This window comes from Mixophyes fleayi, chromosome 1 (genome assembly GCF_038048845.1).
Source record: "Mixophyes fleayi isolate aMixFle1 chromosome 1, aMixFle1.hap1, whole genome shotgun sequence".
Taxonomy (NCBI): Eukaryota; Metazoa; Chordata; class Amphibia; order Anura; family Limnodynastidae; genus Mixophyes; species Mixophyes fleayi.
Genome location: NC_134402.1, coordinates 311,810,912 through 311,824,933, shown reverse-complemented (window position 1 = coordinate 311,824,933; position 14,022 = coordinate 311,810,912). Strand labels below are relative to the sequence as shown.

The following is a 14,022-nucleotide window of genomic DNA, read 5'->3' as shown; positions in this document are numbered from 1 at the left end:
TGCAACCCATCGTCATCCGGCACACAGATGGACGTCATTTTTAAGGGCAACAGATGCTGTATATTGTTTTTTACGAAGGCTTGTACATTGTACAGGTGGCGCCTCCTTGCATTGCTCCCTTAACAGCAGGAAGAATAGTGTCACCCTTAAAAATGACGACCATCTGTGTGCCGGGATGTCGTTGGGTGTATTTCATAATAACCTGACCGGGTAAAAACCTGCAGCGTTTCACTTTTTACTGAGTGGGCAGAGTTGGATTTCTTAATATTGCATTGTATTTTTTAGCATTGAAGCTTTGGGGATAGATCTAAAACAAACAAAATGCATTTCCAATCCATATTAAAATGTGATTTACATGCAAAAACTGTAAATATAAATTATTTAAAAAAACAAAGGGGGAAAAAGCTATACGAACATAGTACATTTTCTTACCAAATCATAATAAAAGGATCATAATAAATACATACTTTTTTTGTGGGGGGTGGAGGATGCTACTGTGCACATACCCTATGTGTTATTTAATGCATTATACTCTGAATATAAGCTGTAGAAATGACAAGAGGATAAAAGGCAGTTGTGATATGTGGCAATTAGGTAACAATGCACATTTTGAGTGTCAGTCTTCATATACAGTATATACATACAGAGCATCTGTCACACCAAATAACAGGAAGGAGGGGCTGGAAGTGTGACTTCTTCAAAATGTTTTATATTGTTCTACAAGATCACTCAGACATCCTTCTCATATGCCTTTCATTGTACAACATGTTTCAGAGGAAGAGCATTATACGCACTCTGCGGGTCATACTTTTCGCTACAATATTTGCAAGTATGAAAGCTGCTTTATTATGACAATGGGATGGTAAATATAGAAACACAGTTTATTGCAGAAAACAAAACAGTACATGGAACTATGGAACAATGAATACAGTAAAAGTATTATTGTTTTTAAGAGTCCAATAAATCATGATTAGTAAATACAAGTTATATTGTTATTATTACAAGAATTTTACTTTTTATGTACTTGGTATTACGCTGCAACAAATAGAAATGATATATTAGGCATGTAAAAGTAGTTGCACAAACTACTAATATTATATATTTTTCTCTTTTCCAGATGGGAGATCAAACACTCAGGTGTCCCAGGATCTGTATCATCAGACTAGAGAAGACCAGAATGTCATCCTGAACTGTAATCATACTATAAAAGATTATCAGTTTTTAGCCTGGTACAAGAATGTTCCTGGGCTCGGATTAGAGATTTGTGCTCATGGTCTTAACACAGCTACGAACCTTATCCCAAGGTACACAATGACTATAGAGAAAAATACACTTACTACACAGCTCCATATACTGAATGTGAAGGGGGAAGACACAGCTGTGTATTACTGTGCTGTGAGTGACACAGTGACAGTGACAGACTGCAGCCTTGTACAGAAATCAAACACCCAACATCTGAAGGATATAACCAGTATTGTGTATGAAATAACCAACAAAGCACCCAAAAAGTTTGCATAAATATTTTTCTGTTTATCATAAAGTTGGAGAATGCGGAAACATGTAAAAAAGCAAATGGTAAAAACAAATGGTATTAATATTTATATTTTAAGAATAAATAATCTCCTGCAGCTTCCTAGTCAACTCCCCAAACTTTAAGGCATTATTAATTACACAACATGTATTATTTTATTTATTATTTTACTTTTGTATCCATAAGAAACAAATAACATAGATTTTAATTAGATAATACTTATGGATCTACTAAAGGTCCGTTTTCAGAAATAGTTATACAAGTCACTATTTTTTAATGATTTACAGAACAGTTTTGTAAACAGCAAATGTATTAAAGGCAAATTGACAGAGGTATCAGAAGTTTTACAAACCTCCAAAACTAATCGCTACATTGCAAAATCACTGTAATAACCACTTTCCCAGTTATAAATATAGATGAAAAGTCTATAAAAAAATTGATTTAGTAAAACACTGCATTTATCATGTAAAAAGGTTTTCACAGGTTTCAGAAACTTTAGGAGTTAAGAAAAAAATATGCATGTACAAATATTGAAATTAATGGATCAATTAAATTGAACGGTAAAGGCTCCAGCAGTAGGTACATTTAAAAAGCAGCCCAAACACTACACATGTGATGATTTCACTGGCAAGTGAGCCCTATGCTCAGAACCTTTCTCTTATAGCCTTGTTTCTCTGGCTTGGGGCCAGCATGCTCTGGTAGCCATGGGTACCAAAGTAGTAACTTTTACAGTTGCTAGATCATTCTCCAACCCTGTGCTGTTCTCTCTTACCTGTTCTTGCAAATTTGACTACCTGGTGCTGCGGTCGGTGTCTTAAGTTCAGTTGCTTCTTGGCTGGATCCTGGAATGTTGGGGTCCTGTTTGGAAAAGGGAAATGTACTATGGACTTCCAGGAGAGCTGATCCTGGGCCACCCTACCCCAAACAAGGCCGACAATACATTAATTTATTTTTATTTTTTATTAAATAGGCCTCCTTCCGCCAACCAGCCCTAAACTTAAATTAATAGCATTCACATTTAATAAATATGCCTTCCTTCCTCCAAAAGCCAACATTAAATTAATAGTGCTTACCTTTAATAAATATGTCTCCTTTCCCAAACCAGCCACAACATTAAATTAATAGCATTCATATTTAATATGTAGACCAATTTACCTCCCACCAGCCCCGACATTAAATTACTCACTACTATCACTTCAGTGCTAACTTTGGGATCTCTACAAACTGTTATACCTACTTGTGTTTGCTCTCCCTACATGTGCAATGCTTTGCCTACTTGTGTGTTAGCTTCACCTACTGTGACATGCTCTGAGTGTCCATTGTTGTGACCAGGGGCGGATCCAGGGGGGTGTCGATTGTGGAGATTGCCCCCCATAGCACACTGCCGCCTCCTCTGCAATGGGACAGTGCTTCACTCAGTCCTTCCTTCTCCTCACTGACAGTCGTGCATGACACCACCTTCACATCCGGCGCTGTCAATGAGGAGCTGCACTGAGAGGAGCAGCTGACAGAAAGAGTGTGTGGTGAAGGGGGACCTTGTGAAAAGAGACACAGTGTGAAAAAGGGGCAGCAACATGATATGGGGGCACAATGTGAAAAGGGGCAGCAGTGTGATGATAGTACAGACATATCTATTATTTGTTATTCTTATTATTGTGATTTTATAGCTACATAGTGTTTTACTTAAAATAAAGCAAAGAACAAACCTGACAGACTTGTATCCTAAAATACATTAATTTGTGAGACACAAAGTTGTAGGGCCTACAGGAGTCGGGAAAAGAGAGTTGGAGGAGTCAGGACTAGAAAGGGGGAGGAGTCTGGATGAATCAATAAACCGCCCCCTAAGAGAATAGTCTAAATATGCCCCAGGTTGTGACTCCACCTACAATTGAGTGTTGCATTGACTTTGCCTCGCATTTGATCTTGCCTACATGAGGCAACTTTCAGAATTTTTTTAGGGCCACTATTAGTTCCCAATCCACCTTGCCAGGCAATAACACCTTACACAGAAATCATTAAGAACTCCAGGGATGGGGGAGGTCCAAAATGTAGGCAATTATGGTTGCTGTGTCTTTGGTGGTATAGTTGATTGTGATTTCCAGCTTTGCTCTATAATTGTAAAATGGGAATTTTTCATTGTGAATATTGTTATTATAAATATTCATCATAGGAATAGAGGGGTACATATTCTAAAACATATTTCAGCTGTATTTAATATTACTTCTTTGTAGGTACGTTCATACCATTGAAAAGCTGTCTCACAGTGTCTCCTCCCCTTTCCTGTGTAATGCTTTTAACCAGCAGTTTGCTACTTGTGCCTCAGTTACAGCATCAAACATGTATCGCTTTGTCTCTCTTCTGCTTTTACTGGATGCAGTTATTATTAGTAAGTAGCAGTATTAGTGAGTAGCTGAATTTGATTGTTTTTCTATTTTAGAAGGTGTGAGCTTAAACACTGCAAGTACCAAATTGGACAGCATTAAAATTGATAAGTGAGTCCATTGTGGCGCTGTATGTCAAGGTTCCATCTTCCGCAACTCTCTTAGCCTAAAATTCAGTAAAATATGTGAAATTATGTGTCAATGTATTTTGGTATGAATATTTTTATATGAACCAGTTTTCTTACTTTTTTTTCTTGTCCGTGTTTTACTTTCAGGTTCTGTATTAGCGGAACAAGTTACCCAGACATCCAATCAAACTACACTGCAGGAGGGAATGGAGATCACGATGGGCTGCGATTATGATGTGAGAGCGTATGCTGTGTTCTGGTACTTTCAGAAGCCTGGGAAAACTTTGCAGTTTCTCCTACAAGATCTCACAGAAGAGAATGATTTAGCAGACCACCTGAAAGGTCGTTTAGAGTATACACACATCAAGGACGGTCGTCAGCTCCCTCTGAAAATTAAAGACTTGAAAACATCTGACTCTGGGACATATTATTGTGCAATCAACCCCACAGTGTGTGCATGCCATTTAGACAACGTACAATAAGGGGCTTCTCCCAGTTTGCAATTTAGCACTAGGCCACTAGGTGGCAGCATTATCTCCATACATGCCATAATTGATTAAGCCCGTAGTGCAAAAATGCTCTCTATTAACTTACCCTGTGGTCTTGAGTGTTAGTGTTTTTTTTTAAAACAATAAAATAGAACAATATACTTTATGTCTGCACAAAAATAACTGATTTCTGATTTCTGAACTGATGTCCCTCAAGGACAGACAATACAAGCACTGTAGAAAAAAATGGTCCTGCTGTTGTTATTTGTTTAACACCTTGTATTTGTTATATTGTATTTTTGCAATACTCTTCAATATATTGCATCTATGGCGCAGATTTACGAAAGTACAAAAGCGAGAGGGCTTTTTATCCATTTAATCCTGTACATGTACAAGCAATAGTATACCTGTTCTGTTATCACCATCTTGTATAATAAAAAATGTATTTATTCCTTGAATAAAGCATTTTTCAATTTAGAAAGGTTTTTAATTGTTAAACATTTTTTAAAGTTTAGAAATTTTTAAATGTAGCACCTGTATGCAGGGTGCCTCAATGCTCCTAGAAGGGAGAGGGGTGGCAAACCTCACTATTAGGGTCATTTCACCTTTTCCTGACTTCTCAATGCAGTGCTTTCACCCAAATCATTCCGGCTCATCAGGCTGTAGAACCTAGCCAGGTCCAACAGGCGTGGAATTGGGAAACACCCACCTGACTCACTACAAGTAACTTGTGGAAATGCACACAGACACTCAGAGGTAAAGGAAATAAATCGCTTGGCATGTTTATGGCATGTTTATTTGAAGTCCTGATAGTGGGCGGAATACAATCAGTAGTTTAATATCTGGTATGATGGAGAAGATGCAGAGTAATGTTGCTACAAGAAGATAATAGATGGAAACAATGTACTAATATTTACAGAGCAATATTAACTAAAAGTGATGCACAGTAGTTCTATTTAATGACCATAAGACAATAAGATGATGAGACAAAAGCATATTGAATGCAATAGAAGATGAATAACAAAAATGATGTCAAAACACTTTAAATCATACTTGCCAATAGTGGCAACAACTCCTCCAGAAGATCAGGGTGAGGTGGGCGGGGCTTACGCAGCAAAACTAGCATTACCGTGGCCACACCCCCTGCTGTAATTGGCAGAAAGCCGTGATTGTTGTTTTGGAGGCGGGGCCAAATGACATGACCCATTGGCCCCGCCTCCAAAATAATCAATAATGGCTTCCGGCCAATTACAGCACTCCTCCCCCGCCTCACAGCTATAGTGGCGATTAGGAACCGGGAGTTTGCCTTGCTCTCCCGGGAGTCCAGGAGAACTCTCAGAAATTCAGGAGCATGGGCAACTATGCTTTAAATGCAATGCTGTTAAAACACTTTAAATGACTCCTAAGCAGGATAATATACTTGGCACATTAGAAGAGGAATAAAGCTGTGTATCAGTATCATGCCACTAAAGTTATTTGTGCATAGATCAGGGGCTATCATAGTAATGAAGAGGTTACACTCTTAGGGCCTGAGTCATTAAGGCACGTATCTGCCGATTCTGAGCGCATTGTAAGCAAAATCACTCTGCGCATGCCCAGAAATGAGACAAACAGCCGTCAACTAAGGCAAGTCGTCGGCTGTGTATGCAGACGCAAAGGACACTTACTACAGTCTATAATTTTGGGGAGAGAATGGGTAGGTCAAGGGGCGTGTGGCCGTAGTCAATGCACAATGAGGGCGTGCCAAGCTTGTGCGTCAGCAGCCACGTCTGAATCAAGCGCCGGCCATCTCAAAGTTACTTGTTTTTCTGCCATATCTCTTGCACCAGCTATAGGGCTAGTCTAAATCCCTAATCCCAGTGATGTAAGTATCGTATGCATGCTATAACATGTGTCTGCAATCAGGCGCAACTGTAAAAATGTCTGTCAAGTACAGTAGACATTAAGGACAGCCTAATAAATAATTTTCTAAAGAATAAAAAAATTATAATAAAAAAAACATTTTTATTAAAATTCTATTTATAATCCTACCTGACTATATTATTTACAGGTAACATTAATTGAATATATATATTTTTTTTGATGCATTCTTTTGAGATGTTATATCCTAAATTGGTATTGTACGCATCCTGCAGTGTCTGGTCTAGTAGAGCAGAGTAAACCTACATCCGTAGTAAAAACCTGTATTTACAACTTTAAAGATAATAGTGTAAAAAGTAGGAACTCTAAAGAATGTCAATGCGATTAAGAATTACTTACAAGAATACAATGGGAGTTGTAGTGCCAGTATCAGTATTTTTGGAAGAGCAAAAGGTGGCAGGTAACTCGCCCAGTTCTAGGACACACCAAAAAGTAATGTCTCTTGAACATGTGTTGACAAGTGCACTGGAAAGGGGCAGAGTAGTACTTTGGGCAACAAGCACTAGTCTATGTTCAGGATAAGGGAAGAATAAAAGAGTAGTCCCAGCAGTGCAGGGCAATGCAAGGCTGCACCTCTGTAGACTTATATGAACAAAGTGGCACTGAGTGTGGCACAGTGCAGTGTTAGGCAGGTAACTCACAGATACAGTGGACGCTGACCAGTTCTCAGGACCACAATGCTGAAAGGCAGAAGTGCTAACCACTAAGCCACCATGCTGCCCACAATACCATAGCAACATTTGACAAAAAATGTCTAAAAACAGTGAAGCAGCAAATTTTGTGAAACCCAATACTTGTGTCATTCTCAAAACTTTTGGCCATGACTGTACACCTCTTCTCTTGGAAAAACAATTTGCTCATTCTGCCTCCCTACCACCTTTACATTGACAACACCCAAATCTATATCTCTTTCCCTGACCTATCCCCTTCTGTACACTTGTGTAACCATCTGGATGTCGCAATGCTACCTAAAGCTCATATTGGATGTCTTCTCGCCAACTCAAACTCAATCTTTCAAAAACTGAATTAATAATATTGCCACCCAAAAACAGAAACTTCCTGCCTGACATTTCTATTTCTGTTGATAACATGACCATAAATCCCACCTCGCAAGCTTGTTGCCTAGGTGTGATCCTTGATTCACAACTGTCGTTTATTCCCCACATCAACTCTATATCTAAATCATATTACATACACCTAAAGAACATTTCCAGAATACGCACATATCTCACACAAGACACCGCAAAATCATTAATTCATGCACTCATCATCTCCCGCATCGACTATTGCAATTCCCTCCTTATTGGTCTTCCCAAAGTCAGATTTGAACCCCTACAATCTATTTTGCACACAGCGGCTAGATTTTCCTTGCAAACCATTATTCCTCTGCTGAGCCACTCTGTCAGTCTCTACATTGGCTGCCTGTATTTCAACGAATCCAATATAAAATTCTTCTACTAACATATAAGGCCATCAACAAAATTGCACCGACATACATCGCCTTACTTGTCTCAAACTATCTTTCAACTCGACACCTCCATTCTGCACAAGATCTACGCCTCTTCCACTCTCATCACATCCCCCCATTCTCGGTTACAGGATTTTTTCCGGGCTGCACCCACTTTGTGGAATTCCCTCCAACGCACAGTAAGACTTTCCTCTCGTCTTCAAACCTTCAAGCGTTCACTGAAAACCCACCTCTTCAGACAAGGTTATGATATTCCTCAACCACCATCTTAATTTCCCTCGGTTACCCTATTACCACCCTCTACACAGCTAACGCAAGACAACAACCCTCTGACCAACATTGCCACACACACATAGTCCACTCAATACTTTTACCTTTGCATTCTAGCTGGTCCATTGTGCAATATGATGTAGCACATGCCCTTGTGTTTCAAACTCACATTATCCTATAGATTGTAAGCTTGCGAGCAGGGTTCTCTTACCTCTCTATCTGTATGTATTACCCAGTATTGTCTTATTAATGTTTGTTCCCAATTGTAAAGCGCTATGGAATTTGCTGGCGCTATATAAATAAATGTTAATGATGATGCACCCTCTGCTTTATTCCTCACATCCAGACTCTCTACCAGTTCTGTCAACTCCAATTTAAAGCCATTGCCAGAATATGCCGTTTTCTTACTCAACATGCTTCCAAAATTCTTATCCCTTCTCTCATAATGCCCCATTTTGACTACTGCAACCTCCTGCTATATGGCATTCCTAAAACCCATGTATTCCCACTTCAATACATCCTAAATGCTGCTGTAAGACTGATCTTCCTCTTCCACTGTGCTGCACCACTTTGAAAATCCCTACACTGAATCTCTTTGTTCTCAAGAATCCAATTCAACTTACTCACCCTTACCTACAAAGTCCTCAACAACGCCACCACTTCATACATCTCAAATCTCATATCAAAATACTCTCCAGCTCGCCCTCTGACCTGCATTTTGTCTAGTCTCCGACAACCACCTCTCACTCCCACCTACTTGTGCTCCTTATGGAATTCCCTACGATACCCAATCAGCAATCATTCTTTCTCACTGCCTTCACATCTGTAGACACTCTCTGAAAACACATTTCTTTGGGTACCTTACCCCCTACGATATTATTAACACTAATGCATTCTCACAACTGCCCCAATCTCCACTCTAAGCCACACCCACTCCTCTTGTTTCAGCTATGCCCTTTTCCACTTAGAATGTAAGCTCTCTAATGAACCCAGTTTTGGATGTAACACCACATCCTGTGTCAAGGCAGCTCGTGTATGCTGTGAATGGCAGTTTTCACCACCCCAGGCTGCATTAGACAGCTCATACTGGTGGTAGCTCTTCTTGCCCTGTCAACAACTCCCGACAAGCCTGCTTATGCATGCACACATCTTCAAATACTGAGTATTGCTCAGCTGTGCCAGCGATAGTTTTTTGCTAAAATTCAGCAATACTAGATTCTCTGTACAGAGCTGCAGAATTAGTGGCGCTATATAAATAGATGATGATGATGATCACACTAAATAACTTTATAATAGCCCGAAAGTAATACTAAATTACACTGATTACTTAGATTAAATATTAACTAATTATCCCTCACTTCCAGGCCAGGCTGTCATTGGTGCACTTATAATAATGTTGGCAGCTACTTCTCTATACATTATATTTTCACCAGATATGTATTTGAATTCCGTATCACTAACGATGCAGATGATAATAAATTGATATATAATTCAGTCATTGAAATAAACATTTATATTGATGCATATGATATCTTGAATGCATCTATATCACAGTCTTTGAAATAAATATTTATACTGATGCAGATGCAAAATCTGTATATCTCCCTTTCACTTCAGATTAATGTAATACAAGGATAAGTTTTTCAGGTTAGTTCACAAGTCGCAGGGTTTGATTATACTAATACTACTTTTCTCACTGTTTCTTTTCCTAGAGGGTTGTTGTTTTCACAAATACAGCCTTTTACATATACATCTATTAATCGACCAGTCTCATTAATATATATCGGTCTTCTCACAGATCTGTCTCCTCTCTTCCTAACCCTGGTGTCCAGTAAAACTGTTATTCTTCCTCTCTCCACTGTAACTGGCACACTCCTTTGTCAGTTCTGGCGCGACTGCGCAATATTTTTCCGGCCACCAGGGACAGGGGCGGGCTGGCCCAGGGGGCAAGGGGCCATTAGTCTTACCGCTATTAGGGCCGAGGGTAGGCCGGCCGGCCACCCCCCAGGTGCAATATAGCCTGTTTTCACCGGCGGCCGCATGTCATGACAAGCGATGTGGCCGCGTCATCAATGATGCGGCCGCATCGCATGTCATGTGATGCGGCCGCCTGTGCGCCCCCCGGGCTGACATCTCCCCGCACGCGCCTGGCCAGGGACTCTGGGATATGTAGTCCCAGCCAGCGAGGCTTATATATTTATTTTTAATCTCAGCTCAGTGGCAGATATTACATAAGGCCGCACAGATTTTTGAACTAGGAACTCCAGGGATTAAATGTATTAACTTGTAGTTCTAGCAAATCGCTGATATTCAGTGACTTTGCCGGCATAATTTAAACCGGCAATGTGTTTAAAGGCAAGTTTTGCTGGAATTTTGTGTTAAAGTGGGTGTGAGAGAATGAAGAGTAGGCAATCAGTGACTACTGGTAGTAATACTACTTTTTTATGAATGTGAAGACTATTTTGTGAGGGGTAGTATCATTTATGTGAGCAGCACTCCCTAAAAAACCCAAAATATTTCTTGATTTTAAAATCCAATTGTTTGAATGTGAAGCTATTATATGCAGTGGCGCACGCAGGGGAGGTTTCTGAGTCTCTAGAAACCCCCCCTGCGCTAACTAAGTGGCCACTGTCCTATACAGCAGCCGCGGCGCTGTCAAAGAAGCGTTCGCGGCGTTGCTGTAGTGTATACAGCACCGCCGCTGACGCTTCTTAGACAGCGCCGCGGCTGCTGTATAGGACAGAGCTGACGAAACTGAGCTGCTCTCTCGGTTTTTTGTTTCTTTTTTGGGTTTTTTTTGGGTCGGGGGGGGACAATCCTCCGTGCGCTCCTGATATGAGAGGCAATATCATATCTGTACTAGCAAGCGACCAAAAGACAGCATGCTGTGTTTGCTGTGAGCAGCACACCCCTAAAAAATAAAACATTTCTTGATTTTAAAATCCAAGTGCTTGCAATTATTTATATGTAAATGCTATTATGTGAGAGGCAATATCATATCTGTACTAGCAAGCGGCAAAAAGATTGTGTTTGAAAATGAGCAGCACACCACAAAAAAAAATATCTTGTTTTTATAATCCAAATGTTTGAACCCGAAGGCTATTGTGTGAGGCGCAGTATCATACATGTACTCGCTAGCAACCAAAAAAGCAGGGTGCAGTGCATTTTTTTTTTAATGAACCAGTTGCATTTATTTGAATGTCATTGTGGAGCAGTGTCTGCAAGGTAACAGAACCTCATTCCCTATCTCATTAGGCGATCACCTTGTGTAGTGGCAGCAACAAGTAGCTCCAACTTCAAGTAGTTTTTTATTCCTGTTGTCAAGTCAGTTCTATAGATCAGACAAACAGATAACTGACTTCACTGACACTACTAAAAAATGTATAAGCCCCTCACCAGGTATTAAATATAATGTGAAATTACTCAAAAGATGGACTGACACAGACTGGAAGAGACGGGTCCAACAAGTTTAACGACATTAGAATTAGAAAGAATATTATACTTGGATAATATATATAAAGATACATATATACATATATATATATATATAAAGAGAGAGAGAGATAACAAAAAATATCACTCACAGTATAATTCATATTTATATAAACATTGTGGATTTTTATTGAACATTAAATAAAATTATATAGAAAATATTAAATATTTAATTTATTTTTATTTATTTTTCCATTAATTTCTTATGATAGTTTTTCTAAGTAACATATTTTAATTTCACCTTCATTCTTCCTATACCTCTTCTACATACTTCATGCAGCAATAATTTTCACATATTTATTTTCTTCATTTCCTAGGGTTTTTCTGGTTTCCTGATCCTAGAATTTATAATGGCTGGGGTGTATTTTTCAGTGTACATGGAAATTCTATTAAATATTTTTTTCATTATACAACTCATTTATTCTACACAGCTGTATTTAACTATATGTCACTAGGTGGCACTGTGATACAGATGCTAAATCTAGCTTATGTAACTTAAAAAAGGAAGTCTGCGACCACATGCTAAGCCGGCTTATTTCTTGAAGATCTTTGTTTTATTTTATGATAGGTGCATTCATACCCTGCAAAACAGAAAGGAAGGTTCAAAAGGAAATGACTGAGATCTCAGCACACATACTGCACATTTGTCACATACATTAGTCGCACACAAGTCACTTATAATAGACACATTGCCAAACATATGGAAGATGCTTTGTTTCAAGGTCACATTCATCTTCTTTCTATGTGAGTAGAAAACGTGTTATGGTAAAAAAATCATCTGATTCTTGAATTCTTAAAGGCTCTATATTATTAACCCTGTGTATTTTTTTTATCACGCAGTATATTATAGCTACAGAAATGATGAATAATTTACTAATCTCTTATATTGTTTTCCAGGTTCTGTTTGCACCTGTAATATAATACAGACACCCACGATGAAGATTATAGCAGGAGTAGAACTTAACCTTACCTGTGGCCATGCTTCTATCACCACTGGTGACTACATCCACTGGTACAAATTAATTACTGGTGAGGGACCCATATTCCTAGTCAGCGGCTATAAGAACTCTGACACAGACACAGAGAACCCCAAGTTCAACATAATCTTCAGCGAGGACAGAAAATCCAGTGTCCTCACAATACAGAATGTGAACCCTGAAGACAGTGCAGTGTATCTGTGTGCTCAGAGTGACACAGAGCTACAGGCCTGTTTCCTGCCTGTACAATATGTAGGTTACTCAGTATACAATATATTGTAGATAATACTGAACTAAAAAAACATTTCCCTTTCATCCTAATTATATTTTTACCTGTTTGGAGGGGTTTTATTTACCACATTCCTCATCTGTTCTACAAATGAAATAAAACAGGTAAAGATTGTATTATATACATTTTGAAGTAGATGCAGCAATAGTAATAATAGCAGAATAAGGATACCTACACATGAAGTAAAGTAATAGTGTTTTGCATACAGAGTTCAGCGCATTCACCACACTGCAAAGTGTAAGCAGATCAATGATTTCTATACTGATTGTGTCCTTCATTCTCACAGAAGAGCAGGACGCACCATAAATAGAAGATTCTGCATTCCAGGTGGACCCTGCACTTAATGAATAGAGAGAACACTTTTATCATGGAAAAGCATGATTTGTAAAATTACAAGTATTCTTGCTGTGAGCACTGTGAAGATAACACTGGTAATTGCACTGGAGGTAAACACTAATGTTTTACCCAGTGTGTACAAATCCTAAACATTCTTACATATATTTACTAGAGATGCTAAGGCTCGGATCCCCAGAGAACGGAACACACCCGAACTTAGCAGATCCGTGTACTGAGCCTCGGAATCGAAAACGAGGCAAAACGTCATTGTTGCGTTGAGAGATTTTGAAACTCGTGACCTTTGAATTCTATAAGTACCACCCTCCCGGGATGCAGCCACCGTTTCACAGAACAAAGGGGTAGTACAGTTCTTGGCAGTTTCTAGTGAGATTGGGCAGCGTCATTGGTAGAAAAGAAAGAGGAGGGGTAGCAGTGTTCTTCAAAGTCTCCAGCGACATTCAGGAGAGCTCCATTGCTCCATTGCTAATTGTCATTGCTGAAATAGAATTAAAAGGTCTGGCAGGCTTGGTTATCTCAATCTGCAGTCACATTGTACTGTGTTATATAGGTAACATACAAAGAGGAGAGCTCCATTGTTCCATTGCTAATTGTCATTGCTGAAATACAAATAAGAGGTCTGGCAGGCTTGGTCTAAATCTGCAGTCACATTGTACTGTGTTATATTGGTAACATATAAATGGGAGAGCTCCATTGCTTTATTGCTAATTGCCATTGCTGAAAT

At 39.1% G+C, this 14,022-nt stretch overlaps 1 protein-coding gene and 1 gene segment (V, D, J or C); both read left to right on the top strand.

Moving 5' to 3' along the window:
- Window positions 1–4,940, top strand: part of LOC142158177 (T cell receptor delta variable 3-like) — a 44,407-nt gene extending 39,467 nt beyond the window's left edge. The window contains 2 exon segments of the V gene segment in view: window positions 1,118–1,192; window positions 4,188–4,940. Of these exon segments, the coding sequence occupies window positions 1,118–1,192; window positions 4,188–4,522 (410 nt within the window).
- LOC142158151 (T cell receptor alpha chain MC.7.G5-like) overlaps window positions 1–14,022 on the top strand; it is a 350,867-nt gene that overhangs the window by 46,015 nt on the left and 290,830 nt on the right. The gene's annotated exons all lie outside the window — the stretch shown is intronic.